Source organism: Ictalurus furcatus, chromosome 15 (genome assembly GCF_023375685.1).
Source record: "Ictalurus furcatus strain D&B chromosome 15, Billie_1.0, whole genome shotgun sequence".
In the NCBI taxonomy this organism is placed as follows: domain Eukaryota; kingdom Metazoa; phylum Chordata; class Actinopteri; order Siluriformes; family Ictaluridae; genus Ictalurus; species Ictalurus furcatus.
In genome coordinates, this window is record NC_071269.1 from 4,496,127 (window position 1) to 4,520,000 (window position 23,874).

The 23,874-nt window shown below is 35.6% G+C and overlaps 3 protein-coding genes across 4 annotated transcripts in view; all 3 read left to right on the forward strand.

Annotated features, from left to right (window-relative positions):
* The first annotated feature begins 213 nt into the window (after positions 1–213).
* Positions 214–3,300, forward strand: hoxc11a (homeobox C11a). Its single transcript, XM_053644309.1, has 2 exons — positions 214–983; positions 2,100–3,300. The coding sequence occupies exons 1-2, from the start codon at positions 293–295 to the stop codon at positions 2,330–2,332; spliced, it is 924 nt and encodes a 307-aa protein (XP_053500284.1). The 5' UTR covers positions 214–292; the 3' UTR covers positions 2,333–3,300.
* A 4,739-nt stretch (positions 3,301–8,039) lies between these two features.
* Positions 8,040–23,874, forward strand: part of hoxc10a (homeobox C10a) — a 61,679-nt gene continuing 45,844 nt past the window's right edge. The window contains exons 1-2 of one of the 2 annotated variants that reach the window (XM_053644119.1): positions 8,040–9,164; positions 11,634–12,856. In XM_053644119.1, the coding sequence (XP_053500094.1) occupies positions 8,423–9,164; positions 11,634–11,908 (1,017 nt within the window). In that variant the 5' untranslated portion in view covers positions 8,040–8,422 and the 3' untranslated portion in view covers positions 11,909–12,856. The remainder of the gene's footprint in view (positions 9,165–11,633; positions 12,857–23,874) is intronic. The other variant, XM_053644118.1, reaches the window with a different exon arrangement.
* Positions 19,744–22,534, forward strand: hoxc9a (homeobox C9a). Its single transcript, XM_053644121.1, has 2 exons — positions 19,744–20,522; positions 21,500–22,534. The coding sequence occupies exons 1-2, from the start codon at positions 19,985–19,987 to the stop codon at positions 21,739–21,741; spliced, it is 780 nt and encodes a 259-aa protein (XP_053500096.1). The 5' UTR covers positions 19,744–19,984; the 3' UTR covers positions 21,742–22,534.

Here is a 23,874-nt window from a genome sequence, read left to right on the forward strand (position 1 = left end):
TCATTCTCATAAACTGCTTAAAGGCAACAAAACTGAAATTTGTTACTCATATTCCTCGTGTTCCTGTACTGTTTTAAAATTTAATTGTTTGAATCTCTTAGAGCTCACCTAAGTGAACCACTCCTACGCATCCAAGTGCTCCAAATTGATATATGACAATATCTACTTTCGATCACGTGTTACAGGGCGACTTAGACGGATTGCGCGTCATCTAGCCTTCCCAAATTTTCTCCTTTTGCAGCTCGAAACCAAAACATCTATCTATAGTAGGCAAAGGAGTACAGGGGGAAAGATGTTTAACTCGGTAAATCTGAGCAACTTCTGCTCCCAGACACGTAAAGACCGGACATCTGAGTTCGGGGACAGGACGGGCTGTGCCTCCAATATCTACCTCCCCAGCTGCACCTACTACGTCCCAGAATTTTCAACCGTTTCTTCGTTTCTTCCGCAGGGGCCTTCGCGGCAAATTACATACCCCTACACTACAAATTTGTCTCAAGTGCAACCGGTACGAGATGTTTCCTACGGCCTGGATCCATCCAGCAAGTGGCACCACAGAACTAACTACGCGACGTGCTACTCCGGAGAGGATCTGGTGCACAGGGATTGTCTTCCGCCATCCACCATGACAGAAATGCTCATGAAAAACGAGAGCGTGTACAGCCACCACCACCATCACCACCATCCTAGCTCTAACCACCCATCTACTGGTTTCTATTCCAGTGTCGGGAAAAACAACGTGCTGCCTCAAGGTTTTGATCGCTTTTTTGAATCGGCGTATTGTGGCGCTGACAACCAGTCAGACCATTGTTTACAAAAGAGCGAGACGACTAAACTAGAGAGCACGTCCCAGCAGCCCAGCGCAGTTTCGGGGGTGGAAGAGCCAGAAAAGGACGCCGAGGACGAAGAAGAACGAACAAATTCGGGCTCATGTAGCTCCTCAGGCACAAAGGAGAGCAACGCAAGCAAAATCAACCATTCGAGTAGGTACCCAGAGCTGTAAATAGGGAAAGGTTAAGGGATTAGCCCGGTGTTTTGTCGGTCAGATTTTATGTGGAGTTTTATAAGCATTCAAAGGATTTTATTATAACCTACAAAGCTCTTTCCTTCAACGAAAAGAATTTTTACGATGGGAACACGCTTTGAAAAAGGGGGATGTTATACACAGACGCTGCTATCCTAGAGTCTGTGAAATTTTAAGAGCGCGCTATTGTGACAAATGCTAACTTTGATCATGAACTTGCGTTGGGCATTTTAGGAGGTTTTCTTGTTGGGCTCTCGTGAGTAAAAATCAATTGGGCAGAACACAAGTTTTGGCGTACTGTGATTTTTTTTCTCTTTTAGCAGCTTGCATGCATATTAGTCATGTTTTGGTCCAAGTCTTGTTGTTATATCATGCATTTGACACAATAGTGACGACTCCTTATGTGTTAAGAATATATCTATGTATCTATGTATCTATCTATCTATCGTTTTCAATGCGTTGTTGATGGGAACAAAGAAACGACAGCTTAGTTTAAAACCCGTGGTGCTTGTGCTGCGGGCCCGGTGTTAATAATAAACAAAAATGTGTTTTCTTAACGTCGAGGAATATCACTCTATGTTTTGTAATATCCAGTAATTCACTTTAAATTAAAGTGAAAAATGTTTGAAAACTATTTTATGGGAATCATCTATCTTTGCAATAACAAGAATATTGTTTGTTGTTACATTAATTTCTATTATTTTAATGGCAGTTCCCTGTTAGCTTCAGAAATCAAAACAAGAAAGAAATGCCTATTAACTGGGTTATCCAGTGGATAATTCTCTCCTACATATTACACTAATTTACGAGTAGATTCAAGCGTGCACTTTTCATTTTATTTATGATCCATTAACAGCCAAACATAATCTTATTTAAAGCTTAAAATATTTGTATTTCTTAATCTATACCTACGTCCAATTTCAAGTTCATTTTTTGATAGACACTATGTATTTTTAGACTTTAAGCAGTGAATCCACGACATACATATGCATTTTGTCGTTTTTTAGCAGCATACTACTTTTCATCAATGTTTTGCAAAATAATGACCTTTCACTGTCCTTTTGATATTTCCAAGGTGCCCCCCGCACGAGGAAGAAGAGATGTCCATACTCCAAGTTTCAGATTCGCGAACTGGAACGAGAGTTTTTCTTTAACGTTTACATCAACAAGGAGAAAAGGCTGCAGCTCTCCAGAATGCTAAACCTTACTGACAGACAAGTGAAAATATGGTTTCAAAATCGCAGAATGAAAGAAAAGAAATTAAGCAGAGACCGCTTGCAGTATTTCTCTGGGAACCCACTGTTGTAAACAATGGACTTATTTCAGTAGGCCAAGGTTGATTTTACTTGATATTTCCGAAAACTTTGGATATTCCATAATTCTATGAACTATTGATCATTTATCTCGATGAAGCCGACATTTCTGACTAAATTCGCATGGATTTAAAAAAAAAATATTTTTTTGTAATGGCAGAGAAAAGGCGTCTTGGGACGATAATTATGGAGTTTTGAATTCAAGCCTTTGTAGTTAAAAATCCAAGTTCAGATTTACTATTCACAAGGTTTTTGAGGAAAATCACAGGCTACACTGAAATCTTTGTAGATATCTTATTCACAATACAACCTTAATGACTAGTTGCTGTAAATATGTAACAAAACAAGTCGAACTGAAGTCGGAGTCGTCGTACAATATCTTGTATTTTTCTTTTCTTTTCTTTCTTTTTTTTAACATTTTCGTCATTTTAAACTGTGACTTGTACAATCTGTAATAATGTATTCCTTGTACAGAGACTATGCAACGTGCATTTGTGATTGTAAATATAGCAAATATTAAGTTCACTTTCCCTAACATTGCTGCTATTTTCTTTATATTGCCCGAGCAGTTCTCGCGCGCTTTAGCCTAGGACCCATGTTCCTTTCTTTAACTTATTTGCTTTATGTTAAGCTCAGTGTTCTTTTGTCAGAGATCGCAAAGATTACATTTGGACTGTGTATGATATATGGTATACCGCATATGAAATAAATATATACAATGTAAAAGGCATTTAGAAGTGAATCCTGCCTCAGTTTCAGACAGTGAGCCAGACGAAAAACTTCAGCATGTACGATTAAACGTTTCAGTAATTTAACTGGTTAACAGTGCTGAAGAAACTGAAATCATCTGAAAGAACCATTTACAGTCTCATAATAAAATCTACTCAGAGAAGCCTTTTGATGAATTTAACTAGCATATATCAAAACAAATCATTTACTTTACTCGAATCATAGGTGCGAATGACAAATACACGACGTATTAGATCCGCGTTTTGGACCACAAACTATGTCTACTTCAACTAACAAACATAGGACCTAGTTATATTGCAAAGACATTGAAATTGTAGTTCGTCGTTCGAGAGAAAGGCAGAAGGAAAAGATAACCTCTTTTAGTACCCAGTAAATGGAATCGCCACTCTTGTGGTCTAGACAGTGCCATAAAGCCAGAGGCCCTAAATGGCTATTTTTTTCTCTTAATTGCACCGTCTGTTTGCGGGGAATGGCGTCCACTTCCGCAGTAAACAGTAAACAAGAGAGCCTGAATCTTCGAACAAAGAAACTTGAAAGAACTTAGAGAATGAACACTAGTGCACTAGTAGTCTACTTATATAATCAACCCCGTGTAACACTACTAACTTATGGTTGCGTATTAATTAAATTACTAAAATTCAAGAAGATATTTTTAAAGCAAAAATATCTGCGTTAAATCTCCGATCAACGTGGAGGAATAATATCGATCCTTGAAAAAACGACAGAAACATAGCGATTTGAGACTACACACACACACACACACACACACACACACACACACACACACACACACACACACAGCCAGCGAGAGAGAGAGAGAGAGAGAGAGAGAGAGACTGAGAGATTTGTGTGTAGCCGTTTGAGATTTAGGTTTACATAAGCCAATTTATTCTATCATTCTCAAAATGTTAGCTTGTGGGGTCTGTGCATGCGCATATGAATATAACAATTATTAAATGTTGTCGTCATGCTTCACTAATGTGAATGCCTTCACCTTTAACCTGTTTAAACTGAAAAGAGAACCAATGAGAATAAGCGTGATTGCAACGGGAAATGTGTGAAAAGTCAGACTTTAACCTGCAGGTACACCAGGTAACTTGTCACGCCCAGTGACATAAGCCCATACCTTATTATCCCAATAAAAATGCTCTTTTGTGCATGCAAGGTAATGTTTTGCCATTCACTTTTGCAATTCTTCTGTCTTTCATTGGCTATTTAAAAGCAGTACACGCAATAAAGTCTTAGTGCAACACTCTTGTAAATTTCATAATGTGTGCACTTAGTAATGAAGTTACTCCCGTACGCACGAAAATGTCACGAAACAGTGACTTATTACGCTATCTTAACGTTAACGTGTTAGCATACTAGATATCCATTATTTATTCCAGTGTATTTATACATGAATAGAAACAAACATGTGTGCATGCCTGAAAGAGAATGGGTGTCGCTAGTCGATGGCTTTCATGCCTTCCTTGGCAGTGAGCTTTGCCCGCAGAATTGTGGGAGAGACAGATAGCAACCGAGAAGGAAGGTGGGGGGTGGGGGGGGCATAGCCAAGGATCAAGGCTAAAAGACTACTCTTGTCACGCCCACCAACCTTGGCCCTGGTTTGGTGACGTAGCTAATTTGTCGAATTCCTTGGGCATGCGTCATCATCCTACCGAAGAAGAGACTCCTTGAGTGTCCGTCTACCGAACGAGAGACACGGGGACGTCTGCATCGCCTGGAAAGCGTTCTGTGTGCAGTGCAATTGCCCATTTTTCGATAGCTTGTGAGAGTGAAAAATAAGACCCTTTAAAGAAATAGTAAGTTTGCATAATTTTTGCGCGGGTACTGAATTTAATTTCTGCAACAATACGGAGAGAGATGCAAAAAGGAGTGATCGGACACAATATATGTCATCTGAGTGCACTCTTTGAGAAAAAGGAGGAAATGGCTTGGACTTGATAGACATCAATACTCTCAGACTCAAAGCCTGGAGCCAACTCACTATAAAAATTAAATGGAAACTGGATTTCGATTTTATGTCGGTATAATTTGCCGATGAGGGGAAAAAACAAGCAAAACACAGGCTCAAAGAAAAATTAAATATAAATATTTTCTTCCATTGTAGCCTCCCTTACCTATTGTTTAACAACAATATAGCTTACTTCCTCTCCTGTGGATGTGATGAAATGTTGTAAATATATTCTCTATTGGTGATCAGCAGTTATTTATGTGGTCTTTCGTGATATTAAAATTTTAATAAAATGCTGACGTGATTTCCGATTACTATTCTCTGATTTATAATTGTCTTTAAGATGTTACATGCAGCAACCGTAAATTTATATTAGGCGTAGTAGATAGATGCCAGTTTGATGAAGGAAGACGGCTAAAACCTAGTCACTTCAAAGTAAAAAAATGTTTCACTGTACTCTCAGTTCACACAAGCGACCAATGCCGCAACCTTCTCCTCACGTTCTTAGTGAAGTGATGTACTCTTAGAACTACCAAGTAATTTCATATGTTAGATTTGTTGCTTTCATTTGAAATAGGTCTATTCAAGTATGACAGGATAGAATGTATATGCATATGTAATATCTTTCTTACCAATTCTATACAAATGATATATTAGGTAAGTATTTCATTTTTATTCACAAGTATTTCAAGAGTATTGTCATAGAATAAAACAAATTAAACAATACACAAATCATGCTTTCATAAATTTTATTGGCTAAATCACAGTTTGGAAATAGTTTACAATAATATCTTGTTTAGAGCAAACAATGGCACTGGAAAATGATTTTACATTGTCACTAAAATGTTTTATTGATCTTTCTTAGTTTTAAATAGGTCTGTATATAAAGTCTACTTTGAAGTTTATAGCTGATCAAACGCATAAAACCACGCAAACAAAGTTTATGAAAAAGTTTTGTACATGAAACATTAGTTTGACGTCGGTTCACGTAGAATATATTAGACTTAAAAACCCACTCAGAATAAAATAAAATGCTCAGCGTTATCGATAAAGTAAAATAATTACCAAATGAAAACAGACTATAACAAATTATATCTGAAATATATTATGCTGCCCTATGCAAAAGTAATTTAAACATACATGTACTGCCAGTATGTATATGTATATATATGTATATATATATGTATATGTATATATATATAAAATACCGAAATCATTAACTAATTGAAATTTGACGGCCAGTATTTTTTTTAAATACCACAATTGTAAAATCAAAATAAATTAATAAATAAATAACCTGAAAAGCCAGCTGAAGAAATTCGACAACTGTTGGGAGAGAAATGAGAATTACAAATTATTCACATGCTTAAGTTCTGGCTTCATAAGGAAAGCTTCTTGATGAAATGAAGAGGCATTTTCTGAAAATTGTACGTTTGGGGAAAATGCATTTTTGTATCTTATATATTTTTGTACAAAAATATTAATTCTGAAATCAACCCTAACTAATATATAATTTAACCTATAAATAGCCAAGTGCACAAACTCATTTATTTACGATGATAATACATAACAATGGAACCATCTTGAGCTTTCAATTATAAAGGGTGCCATTTTTAAATACATAAGTAGAAATACAAAAACGACAGAAAATCTTAAAATGCATTTATACACACACACACACACACACACACACACACATATATATATATATATATATATATATATATATATATATATATATATATATATATATATATATATCTAGTTTGCAACTTTTATTTAAAAATTACATAATAAATAAAACATTCATGCATATATTTATACATATATTACAAATTAATACACATAGTTTTGTACACAACGATTGTTTGCACAATTATTTGCAAACTCTGATTAAAGCACATTTTTCCTTCCGTTATTTACTATATATAAAATATTTAACCTAATTGGACAATTAGTTGAATTGATCTCAAGTGGATAAATTACGTTGAGCTAAACCGATTCCAATAATTATTTAAAAACTGCCAGGATTTTTAAGATATTTTTAATTTTTACATTCATAATACTATAATGAAATGTACTGCACCCCAAGATGCTACATTCATTTATCTATTCATTCATTAATTCACACACACACACACACACACACACACACACACACACACACACACACACACACACACACACACACACGTGTGTATGTGTTATGCCACGCCAGGGTGGTTGTTTTCCATTCTAAAAGTATTAAGCACTTACTTTGTGGTGAAAATATTTTACAGATGATTTTAAAATAAAAAACTGACGTTCCATTCATGGTGTATTCTTCTGTGTACTGTCATCCAGGAGATGGAATGAACTTCTCCTGTTTGTCCAACCAGATTAGTAATCAAATAAAGACTGAAAACCTACCTTCTCATCAAAGTGCGTAAAAGGGCACTAATTAGTCACCCAAAGAAAAAGGAAAAAGAAAAAAGAAAAATATTTGCTGTACCAACCACTCTCTAACCGGATTTTAACTTGATAGTACTCTTAGACCCTGACCTATTTGTACTAACACGAGGATATATTTTTTGACAGAATATAGAAAACAATTTTAAAAGGATAAGGGCGTTGTAACTGTTAAATTGTTGTAGATGTAAATGTATATCCGCCTCGCGCCTAGTCTAACACGGGATCCACGGCAACACTGAACATGATAGAGCGGTTACCTTAGTATGAATGGATAAAAAGCATTATTAGCAGTAAGATTAATATAAGACGTAAGTTTCACTCGCTAGAAAAAAACACACACAATCCAGTTATCACCATAAATGTAGCCAACAAACATACCTCCGCATTGTGCAATATGACAATGAGTATCTTAGGCCAAATACATGGCATAATTATTTGAGTGGACACTCGGATCGAGGCTAGCAAAGTTGTAGTCTATGTTATTTATTTAATGGTGTATTTATTTATTTAATTTACTTTCTTTTTGTCAACTTCCACATTATTCAGTGCATCATTTCTATACTACGTTGCTTTTTGTCGTCTCATAAGCCACTGGGTGTCACACGTTTGCCTGCTCTTTGTTCTCTTTAATAGAATTGTCCCTTCACAAAAGTTTCGACTAGATGGCGCCATTGCTCTATCTTGCGCTCCACTCACTCACCAACTTGACCCCCTTGACGTCAGAGCAGTCTAGAGCATCAAGGCCACTTCCAAAACCCTATTGGTCTGAAAATCACATGACGGGGCGCCTTGAATCCATAATTATGTTGCCGATATTTTCGCTCCCCCCCCACCTCCCAAAAGATGTCAGCGTCCTACTGTCCTTATCCATTCCGACATAAACGAGCTTGCTTTAAAACATAAGATCAACACGCCCAAGTCAGCAAAATGTCATGTCCGAACAACGTGGCAGCCGGATCGTTTCTGATGGATTCGCTGGTGGGAGAAACGTCGCCATACAGAGGTGAAGGATATTCTGCTAACTCTGGGATGTACATCTCAACGTCTGCAGAATATGGCTGTCAGATGATGAGAAATTTAGGCGTCGCTGGTGTGCCCCACTCCAAACGGGATGAGCTGCCACCGAGTACCGTGCTAATCAGCGGCTATGAGCACGCGCATTACCTGTCGCAGCGGGACGCCTGGACGACCGCCTCCAAAACTTACAGAGGTGCCCAACCTGTTGCCCAGCCTTTGCACCCATGCTCTTTTACAAGCAGCGGCGTCAAGGAAGAGGCTATAACTTGCCTTTATCAGTCTGATATCGATAGTCCCAGGGAGTCTACGGACTCCTCCACCTATATCCGACTGGGAGACAATAGCAACCGCACTGATCAAAGCGGTGTCTCCTCCGCCAGCTATTTTCGAGGGAACCAGGTGTATACAACTGAAAGGGTGCATGGAGAAGACGGGTTTGACTCGGACTTTAGTCGTATTTCAAGAATAACAACTCCCACAGAGACACGAACCGTAGATTCGTTTGTCAAGAGCAGCAAGTCGCAGCAGGACGCATCGGGCGAGGAAACGAATGCTGAGGAGCATCGTGTGGATAAGAGACAGCAACTTAGGAAAGAAGACGGCGGCCCGAAGAACGACAGCTGTACAGATGATTCTGAGAGCGAATTAAAAGGTAATCAAATGAACGATTTCTCTGTTCATTTATTTCTGTGTGTCTGTATTGTGTGTGCGCGCGCAAACATGCGCGTTTTGTACCTCTCTCTCTCTCTCTCTCAAACACACACACAGCACGCATGCACGCGCGCGCGAGCACACACACATACACACATATATACACACATACACACACACACACACACACACACACACAAATATTAACAACAGGTTGTCCTGTAGTCAATATATGAATCACAAGCATTAGTAAAGCAAAGGGTAAAAGAATATAAGCTTTTATAATGACATAAGATATCATGTCTTCTGTTCATCAATACAGACGGAGAACAGATGTCTAAACGACTTTGAATTTGTATTTGCAATTGAAACCGCATTTAGGATGAAAACACACAAGACGGAAAAGACTATCTGAAATGAAATAAACAAACTCTAAACCACTGGACATGCACAAACATGCATGGACCACACATAGGCACACAAGCACACACAGCAAAAATAAAAAACAAAAATTCTTTATTAAATGCTTAATTTTATGCACAACGATGAGTAGTGCAGACACAGTTTTACGCACACAACGTTTTATGATATGTACAGTAAACTATAATAGAAGTCAAGGAGAAGTTCTAATAGTATTGTGATAATAAATAGAAGTTTCTAATAGCGAATTGTCTGTATCGACTGTTCACCGTCCAAAATCTGTACAAAATATTAACTGTTGTCTGTCGACGCATTCATTATTTTGGTATATATTTATTTAAGTAATCTTGTTTAACGTTAAATAAACTTATATGCCCAGTATTTGAAGCGACTACTATTACCGAATAGTGCCAATGGAAAGAAAGCATTACATTTCTGTTGAATAAAATACATTTAGGCCCAATTATAAATAACACAAATGTCTAAAAATATTGAATTAAATGTTTTAAATTTCAAATATCAAATTTTGTTTGGAACATGTTTAATATTTAGAGTGTTTCTGCTTGCAAGAATTTCTGGCATGGGGTGATTAAAATTAAAATTATATTAATATTTTTGTGAAAATTAACGTTTATTCCAATTACATTTAAAAATTGACACTAGTCAGAGAGATATAATTTTACTGGAAAATATGACAATATTAAGTGACGTTGTTATTACTGCAGTCTTACCTTCTGAAGTGAAAATGCATATGGACAAATGTTATATTTATATTTCGCACGTCACAGACGCAGTCCAAAGCATTATTTATTTCAACACATTATTATGTTATTTCATATTACTTTAGCATTTAATGTTGCTTTACCATATCCTGAACAGTATAGCGAATTTTCATTAAACATTTATTAAATATTAGTATTCATATAGGGCTATATGGGCTATATGTAAATCCATATAGGGCTATATGGATTTACAAAAAGAAACAAAAAAATAAATCTAATTTGATTTGTAAATTGTTATTTATTATTAATTGAGTATATTATAAGTAATTTAATTAATATTATTAATTATTGTAAACTAAACGATATATATATATATATATATATATATATATATATATATATATATATATATATATATATATACCACACTCAGTATAAACATTCAGTATATCTACTACTAATACTACTATTACTACTACTTGTACACACACACACACACACACACACACACACACACACACATATATATATATATATATATATATATATATATATATATATATATATATATACAGAAAGATAAATAGATAGAGCGGCTTGTCTTTTCGAATGGTTCGAAAAGACGTTCGAATGGTTCGAAAAGTTATTGTAGATGTCAGTTATCTCGTTAAATTCTTGCTTGTCTTAAAGACTTGAACTGAAAAAATACATGTATATATTTCATATTTTATACAATAGCCTACAGGCCCTATTAAGTGAAAATGGCAGCATAGTGAATAACATTACACCTTTATATATATATATATATATATATATATATATATATACAATGTATGTATACTCTTGCTTGTGTGTGTGTGTGTGTGTGTGTGTGTGTATATATATATATATATATATATATATATATATATATATATATATATATATATATATATACACACAAGCAAGAGTATACATACATTGTATTTGTATATATATATATATATATATATATATATATGTATGTATATTGTATATATACATATACACAAGCAAGAGTTTAACGAGATAACTGATATCTACAATAACTTAAATACATTAGCTAACGAACCATTCGAAAAGACGAGCGGCTCTATCTAATTATCTATATATCTGTCTATATATCTGTCTATATATATATATATATATATATATATATATATATATATATATATATATATATATATATATATATATGAGAGAGAGAGAGAGGAAATGATACAACATCATATAACTTTTGTATTATAATTATATTATAATATGCAACGTTGTTATATATGTAACATGTACATTATACTTCATTACTGCAGATGAAGCAAAGTTGGAAAACACTACGGGGAACTGGCTGAAAGCTAAAAGTGGACGGAAGAAGAGATGTCCTTACACAAAGCATCAGACACTTGAGCTTGAGAAGGAGTTCTTGTTCAACATGTACTTGACTCGAGAGCGCCGTCTGGAGATCAGCAAGAGTATCAACCTCACAGACAGACAGGTCAAGATTTGGTTTCAGAACAGAAGGATGAAATTGAAGAAGCTTAACAGGGAAAATCGGGTCCGGGAACTAACGGGCTACAACTTCAACTGAATACAGGACAAACAAGCAAAAAGCAACACAATTACTTTCATTAATTTTTATGAATACCTCGGACTTTCTGTGACACACACACACATACACACACACACACACACACACACACACACACACAGACATCGTTTGCATCTGGACATGGGCCTAACTTAATATTGCCGTTCAGACTGCCGTAATTGTGTAAATTTGCGCACATAAAGGGATCCTCGGCTCAGTCAAACATTGGGGCATGTCTTGCTATACATGAGCTATCTACCTGATGTCTTAGCTGATTAGCTTGTTTGTCCTTAGTGCGCGTGTGTCCTAAACAATGCGTACTGTGTCCTTTGCATGCCTACTGTTGATTTGTCAGTTTCATTTTTAATTCGACAGAGTGTCAAATAAAAGGGGGTTGGGAAACATAATGTCCTTGCATCTCCTTCCCCTTGTATATCCTCTTTAGCTTTCTGTTGAGAGAGAGCAATAACGGTAAGGGCCAGAAAGAGAGAGAGAGAGAGAGAGAGAGAGAGAGAGAATTGTAGCACTTCCAATAAGAGTGGGAGTCCCCATAACGTTGATTTAAATATTATCCAGGTGACCACAGTAAGTCAAGGTCATAAAATTGTAATGTCATGACGGTCCTGCAAAGCGCTGGGGGTGGATTTTATGATCTGCAAATATAATGTGCTGGTGCAGTAAAGATGCATTAAAAAGCGTAGTGGAGGAAGGCTAATCCACATACCCGGGCTTGCAACGTGCTGGCCTCACTGGCGCGCTCTGCGGGCTGTTATAGAGGCAGGAAGCCACTTTAATGGCTATGGAGAAACACAACGCTTACACACCAGCCAGACATGGATGTACGATAAGCAGCAACCACAACAACAGCGACAATAAGAACAACAACAATCAATCAGTCAACCCGTGGATCATATAATATATACGCAGATTTCAAGAAATGCTTCAAAGGTAAGACTGCATTTTTCATTATGTTTGTTTTTATATTTAAAAACTGTCTAGTCAATCTAAGATCAACTTTAAAAAGTAACTGCTTTGGTTACAAAAATATCTTCAATTGTTTAACAAACTATTAAATAGTGGACTTCTAATTCTAACGGACATTAGTTGTGGTGGACATCTTCTAGTTAATACGTTATAAGCGGTATATTAATATATGGTTATGTTTGTAGATGTAATTGTTAAATGTCCTTTTGCATAATGTATGTCATAACTGCGAGGCTGAACTTTATAATGGTTTCATTTTGCTTGGGATTTTAAACGGGTAAAACGGAATTGCTTTTTCTATCACATGCTATTTTTCTTAAACCTTTTTACATGTCATATGTCATATTTTAGCTATGTAATGTAAAAGTCAATGTGGTGGCTTATTAAAAGTTTAAAAGATTGGTACTACTAGTTGGCGGCGTCTGAGTATCAAGAGAACGAAATTGGACAACAATCAGTGGTTACATGTCATCTGAACCAATGTGAAGTAGAACAAAATTCTTACTTGTTTTGCGAAATGTTATTTTGTCTTCTCCGGCGAATAACGTCGTCACGCGCAGCTGGTGCGTGGTTTAGGTAGTTTCATGTTGTTGGGATTGAGCTTCCTGGCTCGACAACAAGAAACTGCCTTGATTACGTCAGTTCGGCTTCATCAAGGGCGACAATTGCCGTTAAATTACACCCTGTGCAGTGATGTCGTCGCAAATGGCATTGTAAATGAACTAAACGGTTATAGCCACGGTGGGCTTCTTTTCTCTTTGCTCGCGTTTTAAGTGCTGAGCTGTAAAATGTTTTTAGGCTCTCAGAGGGGGAAAAAGGTTGTAAACATTACATGGGGTAAACCTCGACCGCACCGAAATGTGAAGTCTCTGATTACAAGTTTTGGGTTGGATTGCCTTCGCTGCGAAATGTTAATAGTGGCATGCACGCTGGTATTCAGAGAAAATAATTCGCCAGACAGTAAGGGGAGGAAAAATAGAGATGGAATAATTTGACGGATAGATAGATAGATAGATAGATAGATAGATAGAATATTTGAGTACGAGGATATATTTGAGAGTTTAAAAATTGCATTTACTGTATATTATAACCCAAGACTGCTTATTATGCATGTCTGTTGTCTGTTACAGCATACACTATAGAGACTGATTGGCAATGGACTGTGTGTGTGTGTGTGTGTGTGAGAGAGAGAGAGAGAGCGAGAGAGAGAGAGAGAGAGAGAGAGGGAGAGAGGGAGAAAGAGAGAGAGAGAGAAGAGAAGAGCCTGAAATGCTACAATGTCCAAACGTACTTGTAATGTGAAGTACCATATTTTACTTTAGTCTGCTTCACTAAAATCACTGTACTAATAGTTTATTTAAATATGCAAAACGAGTATGCTGTACAAAAATACTTTACTTTGAAAGTTTAGAAGAGCCAGACGATTAAATCGGTAATCACGAGTTTTAGTAATCGTTTGATACTTGCACTCTAATTCTCCAGTATTTTAATGTGTCACGTTAGGCCTTTAAATGTATTCTATTAAAATGTGCCCTTAAGCGAGATAATTTCGGATCATAGTCCAACTTCACAATATATGAAATCAGAAAAATAAACGGTCCGGATATTTGAGAGTTGGGTTGTTAAAATATAACAATAATTACATAAATAATCTGTGTACTTGAGCGTTGGGTAGTGAAAATATAATTACCACTAAACTTTAGTGGTTTTATGGGTTATAAATCCGTTTCTGTTTCTGTTGAATATGTTCACTTGGCTAATAAAACATAGCTGTTAATTTCATACTTTGTTTTATACCTAAGTCACATATAGCCTGAAGACTTATTAAAATGAAAAAAAAAGGTAGTACAATGGTATTTCGCGTTTATATATAATTGTTGCGTAATTGCAAATGTAAATATCTTAAAGACTTGACATTGCAATCGCTATATATATATATATATATATAGATATAGATATATATATATATATATATATATATATATATTTATGCACACACACACACACACACACATATATATATATATATATATATATATATATATATATATATATATATATATTTATGCACACACACACACACACACATATATATACATAAATACATACATATATAAAACGAGAAATTGATATATTGATAGATATGTATTGATAGAGCGGCTCCTCTATTCGAATGGCTCGTTAGCTAATATATGTAAATTATTGTAGTTATTAGCCTAAGTTATCTCGTCAAACTGTTGTTTGTCTTAAAGGCTTGAACTGAAATATATATATATATATTATATACAGTAGCCTATAGGCCTTCGCAGCATAGTGAAAAACATTACAAATATCAAGTCCAAGATGGCCCCGACAGATATTACACAGAAACAATGCAGATTTTTTTTAACGATTTCGTTGTGTGTTAGTGTATGAACTGACCTGTTTTTAACAACGAGAGGATGGATATGGATTTCGCCATCTTTGCTTGTTTTGTTAACCCCCCTTCACTGCCTTCAGCTGTTTTGCGACGGGAGGAGACAGTCTAGAATCCAAAGTCATTTTCATTCAGTTGAGTGAATGGGGAACTCCTCTGGAATGCGTCACCAACAAAGAGTTTACAGCATACAAAATTACACCCACAGGACTTTATCGCCTATAGTACATGAATATAGAGGCAATTTCTTTCCAATATCCTATAGTCAAGCAAATACTTGCTAATAAAAAAAATCAGTGCATAACCACATGTTTAGCCAAATTCCATCAGCGTACTAATCATTGGTCTCCACACATTAAATGAAGCTAAATAATAGTTTTTTTTAAACTACATAGCTCTCTCTCTCTCTCTCTCTCTCTCTCTCTCTCTCTCTCTCTCTCTCTACCATTCCATTTAAACAAATCTATTAACAATTGTCCAGTTATCAACACCACAAGGACACTCATAACAACGAAAAAAGTTATACACAGAAATTATACAATTTCTGTGAATTGTGAGTTGTGTATTTTATATTATATTGCTCTACATCACTTAATTAGCGATAGGAATTATATACGATATAGAATATTAATAGAGTATACGTCTACTGGTTATGGTTGTACTATCTCTTCAATACTTTTTATATTTTCTAAGTTGAACCTAATGGGGTTTCAGGCTTTCTCGGGAATATCACACAGTAGCCTGCGTGTTACAATAGTGTCACTACAGACTACATATAAGGGCCAAGGAAATAGCTCAAAGGTTTTATTTGGCCTATTCCTCATATAAACTCAGTTTCGAAAATTTGAGAAATTCTGTTATTTGTGTGTAATGTTAATGTTAGTTCAGTGCCATACATGGGCAGATGCGTTTTGTCTGATGGACTCTCAGATTACGAGCAGATGGTACCTACCATATATGGTTGTAAGGCGAATATGAATAGCCTATCCTACTTAATTGAGATGAAGTCCTTTCATATAATTAAGCTAATATTGTACGCTTACAGTGGTAGGACTCTATGTATTTGGGGGAGGGGACCTTTTTTTTTTTTTTTTTTTTAAGTTTTCTTCTCATTAGATTAAAACAAGATAGGGAGAATGCTACAGTGAGCTAACATCTAACATCTGTTTAATGCTACCATTAAATAGAATAATCGTCTGTTTTATCAAATGATACACCAGAACACACACACACACACACACAAGCGCATTCTCTCTCTCTCTCTCTCTCTCTCTCTCTCTCTCTCTCTCTCTCTCTCTCTCTCTATATATATATATATATATATATATAAGAATTTTGAGTATCATGGTGTTGAGCTCACTGCTTGGCCGGGAGACCATTCACTAATAGGTATGATAATATCAAGCAACAGTTTATTGGAAAACAGTTATTAATTTAACTGACAGTCTTATTACTAGTGTTGCCTGGTAGCTAAATTCATTATGTGGAGTGACAATATGCAAATATCCTCTTGACATTTATATTTTCATACTTTTAGAATTTAAATATTTATTAGTTAGGCTTTACATTAGCTTTAATACTTTAGACCAATTCTTGTTTTTGTAAAACATCCCAGTTGATATATGAACTATCGATGTTATGTTATGCTATGTATACTTTAGAAAACATATTTTGACAGGACATTGGCGGCTCGTTTTCAGAAAAAAAACAGTAAACAAGCCATTGTGTATCCGATTGTAAACCGGGTGTCCAGGTGTAACCACATTGTCCCCGCTTCAGGGCCTTTAACTGATACGCTGACAGGGTCAGAATGTTACTGAACTGCTTTGCACGAGCAAACAAACATTTTTTCTTATTTTATTTTATTCGACATACACATAATTTAGCAATTATTAAATACACAAATTCAATAAAATGAAATAAACCTAACCTGCTACAACCAATACAGGTTGCGAATTTTAAGGAATATAGACAAACAGGTAACTGGAATTAACGTCTTGAGATTATAGGACATTTTCATAGTTCCAGTTTCAGTTCTATAACGTTGCTCTTTTCGATTGCTATGAAGTACAAATATCAAGGAGCTATTAATCACGTACACACAACCGCTTGCTCCGCGTCAAGAGAGGTTAAAGTGTAGTTGATCAGAAACAGTCTGAACATTAGCATTAAAAAAAAGAATAACACTTCTAAAATATTTGCTTCAATTTTCTAATTTATTTGAATCGTACAAAAATAGCAACAGCCTGTCTTTTATTTATCGTCTGAAGACCAACTTCAGTATAACCAATGGGGGAAAAAACATACGGTACGTTTTACAATTCATATTTTAACTGCATAAATATTAATGACAGAAAACACCATATAAATGTATTATTAAACAAATGTGATACAGATTGTATAAATATGTATAAACTAAACACAAAGCACAAACTAAACACAAACTAAAAACAAAGCAATTGTTGACAGTTAGTAAAGTTCATATAATTCCTTAACTAAGATACTTTTTTGCAAAGATATATTTTGCTTTCTCCAGTGCTGTTCTCAAAGAAGGACTGAAAACCATGTGCTATTAAACTATGCACAATGTAGGCCAGGGCAAATGCACAACAACGCAGTGATCAAGTACTTAAGTTTTCGAGACTCCAGTTGCTCTCCAAATGTGCTTCTCATGAAAGGTTACGTGTTTCAGTGGATGTGCTTTTTAAAACTACTCTGGTGTTAGAGTGCACCAAAATCGACTCTGCAAAGAAAAAAAAAACATAATAATGTTGAGGCCAGAGACCTCTCGTCACATTATATTATGCTGTCTTTGCTATCACATTTCTTAACTAGGTTAAGAAAGTGTAACATTGGTGAAATGCTTGCATTATTTTCTCCAGTAGAGTCTGATGCACACACACACGAGAAAACCCTGGTTCTACTGTAACGTTTGTCGCTCAGTGCAGATTATCTGCAAATCTAGCAATAGCTTTGAAATAGTCATTTTAAATAGATGCTAATTTAATAAGACCAATGACAAAGTTTTTTGGAGTTTCACGCTTGTTATAATAATATCATACAAAAGTATCCAGTTTATTACTACCGCGTCCCTCTGTAAGTGAAAATGTTCATAATTCCATGTAGTATTAAGAAAGAAACTTGACCTATTTGACAAAGCCAGTTTGGGGCACACCCTCAAATTGTTGTCATAAACAGGGTGCGAAAATATGTGCTTTCCAATATATAATGAAAGTTTACTTTATATCGTTGTCACTGCTGCTTCAATATGGGTATACGCAAAATTATGAATGAATTTGTTAAAATGCAAATTGACTTTAAAATAAGCCTACTGCTCGACTAAAAATTTCTGCAAAGTATATAAAGTAATTATTTTTATAAATCATTGGAAATAACTTTCCTGTTTCCTTGTACTCTTGTCTTAAGAAGACAAATATTTAGATCACTTTTATTAATTATTTTTCAAGAGATTCCCTTATAAATAATAAGCAGCTTCATTTCCAAATATATCTGAAGTTAAATGTAATATGTAATCTCTCTCTAACATATATGTCACGCATTGGGTGAGCACTCAAGCGTTCAGTGTAAAAGACAGAACTTTATTACACCTCGATCCTCCATTTTGGCTTGGTAAGTGCTGATTTTATCTTATAACTACATGATACTCTAATGCAGTTTTATTAACGAGACGTTTAGGAACAATCAGAATTTTTCTTCATAAAAATTTTGTGAGGGACATTAAAGCATGCACAACCACTTGCCGAATACAATTGCTGTTGTGGTCAAGTGTTCAAGCTCCATTTCCCACCTCCTCAAATTTTAAAACTCCGTTTTATGAGGGATACGCAGAATCGGGTTTATTTAAAACTGGTGTTAACCAATGTTTCAATGAGAAACAAGCAAAAATCCTACAGCTGAACCACAAACAATTCAGTTTTATTCGTGTTTCAATAAAGTGTGTATCTTAGAGTAATTACTTACAAAATATAAAGTAATAAAGCCATCAGCGACTTACGTAGATGATGGATTGTTAATTATAATAAAAATCGGGAAAGGATGCGCAAAACCTAGATATAGCAACGCAAGAATGCTATAAGCTCGGCAAAGATGAATTACAGAGAGAAATAGTGCCCCTTTAAGATAAAAATACTTTCTCTTCGAAGCCAAATGTCTTCTCTCATCTGACAAATTCATGTCAGGGTGATATAATATAATATAATATAATATAATATTTTATATATATATATATATATATATATATATATATATATATATATATATATATATATATATATATACACACACACACACACACACACACACATATATATATATATATATATATATATATATATATATATATATATATATATATATATATATATATATATATATATAGTACAGCGTGTAAGGTTACATAATGAAACATCTGAATTAAGCAGCCCACTGCAATCCTGAAGTGAATTGGGATTGTAAGACAACCCGCGCATTGATCTGCTGTACACTTTTTTCCAGGGGGTAAATGTAATCACGTGTTTCATAGTCGTCCAATCGCAGCCGGGGAAGCTTTCAGAAATAATTACCTGGCTTGATTGTTCTATGGGCAGATAAAAAAAAAAGTACACATGCACTCCATATAATAATCGGATGCATGTAAAAGAGAGGGAAACAGCGCCATGTCGACTACGGGTCCCATAAGTAATTATTATGTGGATTCCTTGATCAACCACGAGAGCGAGGATGTTCTGGCGTCTCGTTTTCCGACTACTGCTCCGATATCCTCCGGCTCACGCCCGACGCCTCTCGTGCCGGAGTGCGTGGATTATCCGTCGTGCAGCTTTGCCCCGAAACCACCAGTTTTCACTACCTCTTGGGCCCCTGGTCATTCACAGTCGTCGGTGGTTTACCACCCGTACACTCACCAACCTCACTTAGGAACGGACTCGAGGTATGTCCGCTCGTGGCTAGAGCCTATTCCTGGTACTGTGTCCTTTCCAGGATATGCAGCTAACAGCAGGCACTATGGGCTAAAGCCTGACGCCTTTCAGGATCCCCGAACTTCAGACTGTTTAGCTTCGAACGGACGAACCTATTCGGATTATGTCTACTGTTCAGCGGTTGACATCAGGGACAAGCAGCAGAATGCATCTTCCCCCGAGTCTGAGATCGTTTCTTCCGGAAAGCACAAAGACGAGAAGGCTGAACTGGACCCAAGTAAGTTAAAAGCCATTCTTGTTTACAGCTGCATTTGAGACGCCTCGAGTTTATTGCGTTCGCTTGGTGGTTGGCTGTGTCGTCCGTCGTAAAACCAAGTTCTAAAGCCTTTCATCTGGCCCCTGCCGTTTTCGGCTGGCTCAAGTCTGCTTTTGGGGCTGTCCATAGAAGACAAACGCCGTAAGACAGGGCTGTAAAACGGGTAGCGGGTTATAAAACGGTCTCATCGAAAGACAGGTCTGGAGAGGCAGTGAATTCTGAGGGAACACTGAATCTTAGTTAAAATCACAAGGTATAATTAGGCAACTGCGGATTTTATATGCGTTTTTATAAGTACTAGACGTGTGGCCATTGGTTAGTAGTGCTAACAGCGCCAATATGGGTTATAGTAAACAGAGAATAAGAATGGGTTTTAACCGCCATCAAAATAGTAGTTAGAAAATTACTTCTAAAGCTGGGCTATATTTGGACAGAATCGCGCTTACTATAACTTCCTTTGTGAAATGAACTTGTATAGAATAACACGAGCTAAAGACCAGATTTTATATGGTTATGAAAGCATAGGATAATTTCCACAGAAATAAACCCATAAGAACTTCACGAGACAACAAATGGAATGTAAAAGAGTCCATTAAGTGCAAAGTAGGACGTTTTCACTACAGAATTGAGCCACAAGGGGTATTAGGCTTTTTTATGGTCCAATAAAGCGAATAGATCTATTCAAAACTTTACGACGCCAATTCTCACAGCTAGTAAGCAGTTTAAAAGCTGAAGACAGACTTTTGATGCTTTAGAATATAAGTATTAATGGATATAATGCTTTATTTTTTTCCAAATTACGGTTAGAAAACTGTACATTATAGTGATTACATTTTCTAACACAGTCTGGAGGATTTATAAATATTTTAAGCCACAGCAGCTTAGAAATGTTTTTTATTACGTTGTCTAATTTTTGCCATTTATACATTGCTTTACAGATAATCCCGTGGCCAACTGGATCCACGCACGTTCCACAAGAAAGAAGCGATGCCCTTATACAAAATATCAAACACTTGAACTCGAAAAGGAATTTTTATTCAATATGTATCTAACAAGAGACCGGCGGTACGAGGTAGCCAGAGTGCTGAACCTGACGGAACGACAGGTCAAAATCTGGTTTCAGAACCGACGAATGAAGATGAAGAAGATGAACAAGGAAAAGAGCGACAGCAAAGAATAAATTGCCCAAAACTTTTACTGAATACAGACTGAAGGAAAGTTTAGAAATGTCTCTTAAGTCTTAACAATTATCACCTTCCTTGCAACAGGAACAGAAAACACCAAGACGTTGTTAATGTTCTTGATATGGTGTAATTACGATTTTTTTGTGACTGCAATTTTACCAGCCTTTGTTTGTATTAACACTACAATTAATTGCACAACTCAACCTATTTGGATTTAGATTACGTTTCATTCTTTAAGAACTGCCCCCGGCGTAGAAGCAAGACAATACTTGAACTCCTCAACTTCTAAACTTCGTAATTTATAATTTTTACCTGAATGTTTCTCCGATGTGTGTTTTGATTATTTGTTAAAGGTGTAGAACTTCGATATTTTGTAACGAGTAACATAGTTTAAAACATTTGCGTCAATGTGATCTTGCTGCTTTTAATGTAATTGTTTGTGCATTTTCATTCTTCATTTTTCATAAGTTGTAAAAAAAAAGATCAGTATGTATTGTAGATGCTTAAATATACTCTACTGCCATCTTTTTAGCGTAATTGACTTTTGTCACATTTTCTGACTATCGGTGCTATAAAAACGAACACATTTGGAGACATTTGGAGCGGGTTGCAGTGTAGCTTGAAGGCAGATTTTGGCCTCCACGTAGCAATGTCCTCATCTGGAAAGAATCGAGGCTGGGCTCACTGGTAAAGTCATGCACGATGACAAGGCTACACGGTAAAGCGTTAGTCAACGTACGTGTCAAAAGTTGCCCTTAAACATGAGCCAAAACACACCGGAACGAGGTGTGTTACATGCCCATGCCATGCACAAGATATATATATATATATATATATATATATATATATATATATATATATATATATATATGTGTGTGTGTGTGTGTGTGTGTGTGTGTGTGTGTGTGTGTATGTGTGTGTGTGTTTATAAAGATATGCCATAACACACACGATGCCACTAAGCTGTGTTATTATTTGTTCAAGGCCTTGTTAAGCAAGCTTTTTTTCTGGGCAAGAATTGAGTTTGGTGAATGGACCAGAAACGCTGTAGTTTTTAAAGTTTCAGACTTGATTAGAATTTAAACGACGACGACGATAACAACAACAACTACACCAACAGTCATCGTCAACAACAAGAACAACAAGAACAGCAGCAACAACAACAACAATAACAACAACAACAATAATAATAACAATAATAATAATAATAATCATTATTATTATTATTATTATTATTATTATTATTATTTTATAACTATTATTTTATTATATTATTTCACTTTTTTTTATAATATTTGTTCATAGACGTTTACAAGACAATATACAGCATTTTTCTTCAAATTGAAATAAAATTGCAGCAAAATGAAACGAACTTTAAAATGAAATGTTGTTACTGCAAACAAACAAACAAAAAAACCTTTGTCTGATTTTCCTCCAAAAAAAATCTGAAATTATGTTTAAATAATTTCTCAAAAAAAATTTGCAGCATATTTATCATTGTTAAATGTTAGCGTGAGCATCACATCCAACATTCTATACCAGTTAGGATTATCTTATCATACTACGGTTTTGGGACACTTGGCCTTTCTTTGCTATACATATATTTTAGATATAGACTTAATCTACATCAAACTGTAGTGAGTTATAATTCAGGCCTAATTAAGAAAAGAGTTTATTAACATTTAATTATATACAGCCTAATTTTTGTTGTTTATTCTGTTTAATTAAAATTTGACTTTATCATGACACTTAGATAACGGTACCTTGCATTTCCTCTCTGTACGTATAGACATGCATACGTCTAGGCGTGAATTTAGGTAAAATAATTTGATATGTCTGGCTTTGGTTTCCTGTGCTCAACTGAAATTGGCTTTTTGTGGCGCTTAACAATGCGAACAGGATGCCGAGATTTCAAAGCCAAGCCAGCCGCATTTCCGCACAGGACAAAAAAATGCTAGTTTTACAGCCCTTTTGGAGTTTGCGTTGTTTGTCGCAGATGCAGACGAACAAAGAAAACCTGGCTAACTGGCTAGACGTCTGGGCTAAATTACTTTATGGCTTAGTGAGCTGGTGGAGGTGCCGTTCACATAAAACGGATTCACTCAGTATGTTGGACTAAGACAACTGAA

Coding starts and splice junctions, on each gene's coding strand:
- hoxc11a (XM_053644309.1), top strand. CDS start 293: ATGTTTAACTCGGTAAATCTGAGCAACTTCTGCTCCCAGACACGTAAA. Junction 984..2,099: donor AAGCAAAATCAACCATTCGA/GTAGGTACCCAG, acceptor GATATTTCCAAG/GTGCCCCCCGCACGAGGAAG.
- hoxc9a (XM_053644121.1), top strand. CDS start 19,985: ATGTCGACTACGGGTCCCATAAGTAATTATTATGTGGATTCCTTGATC. Junction 20,523..21,499: donor GAAGGCTGAACTGGACCCAA/GTAAGTTAAAAG, acceptor ATTGCTTTACAG/ATAATCCCGTGGCCAACTGG.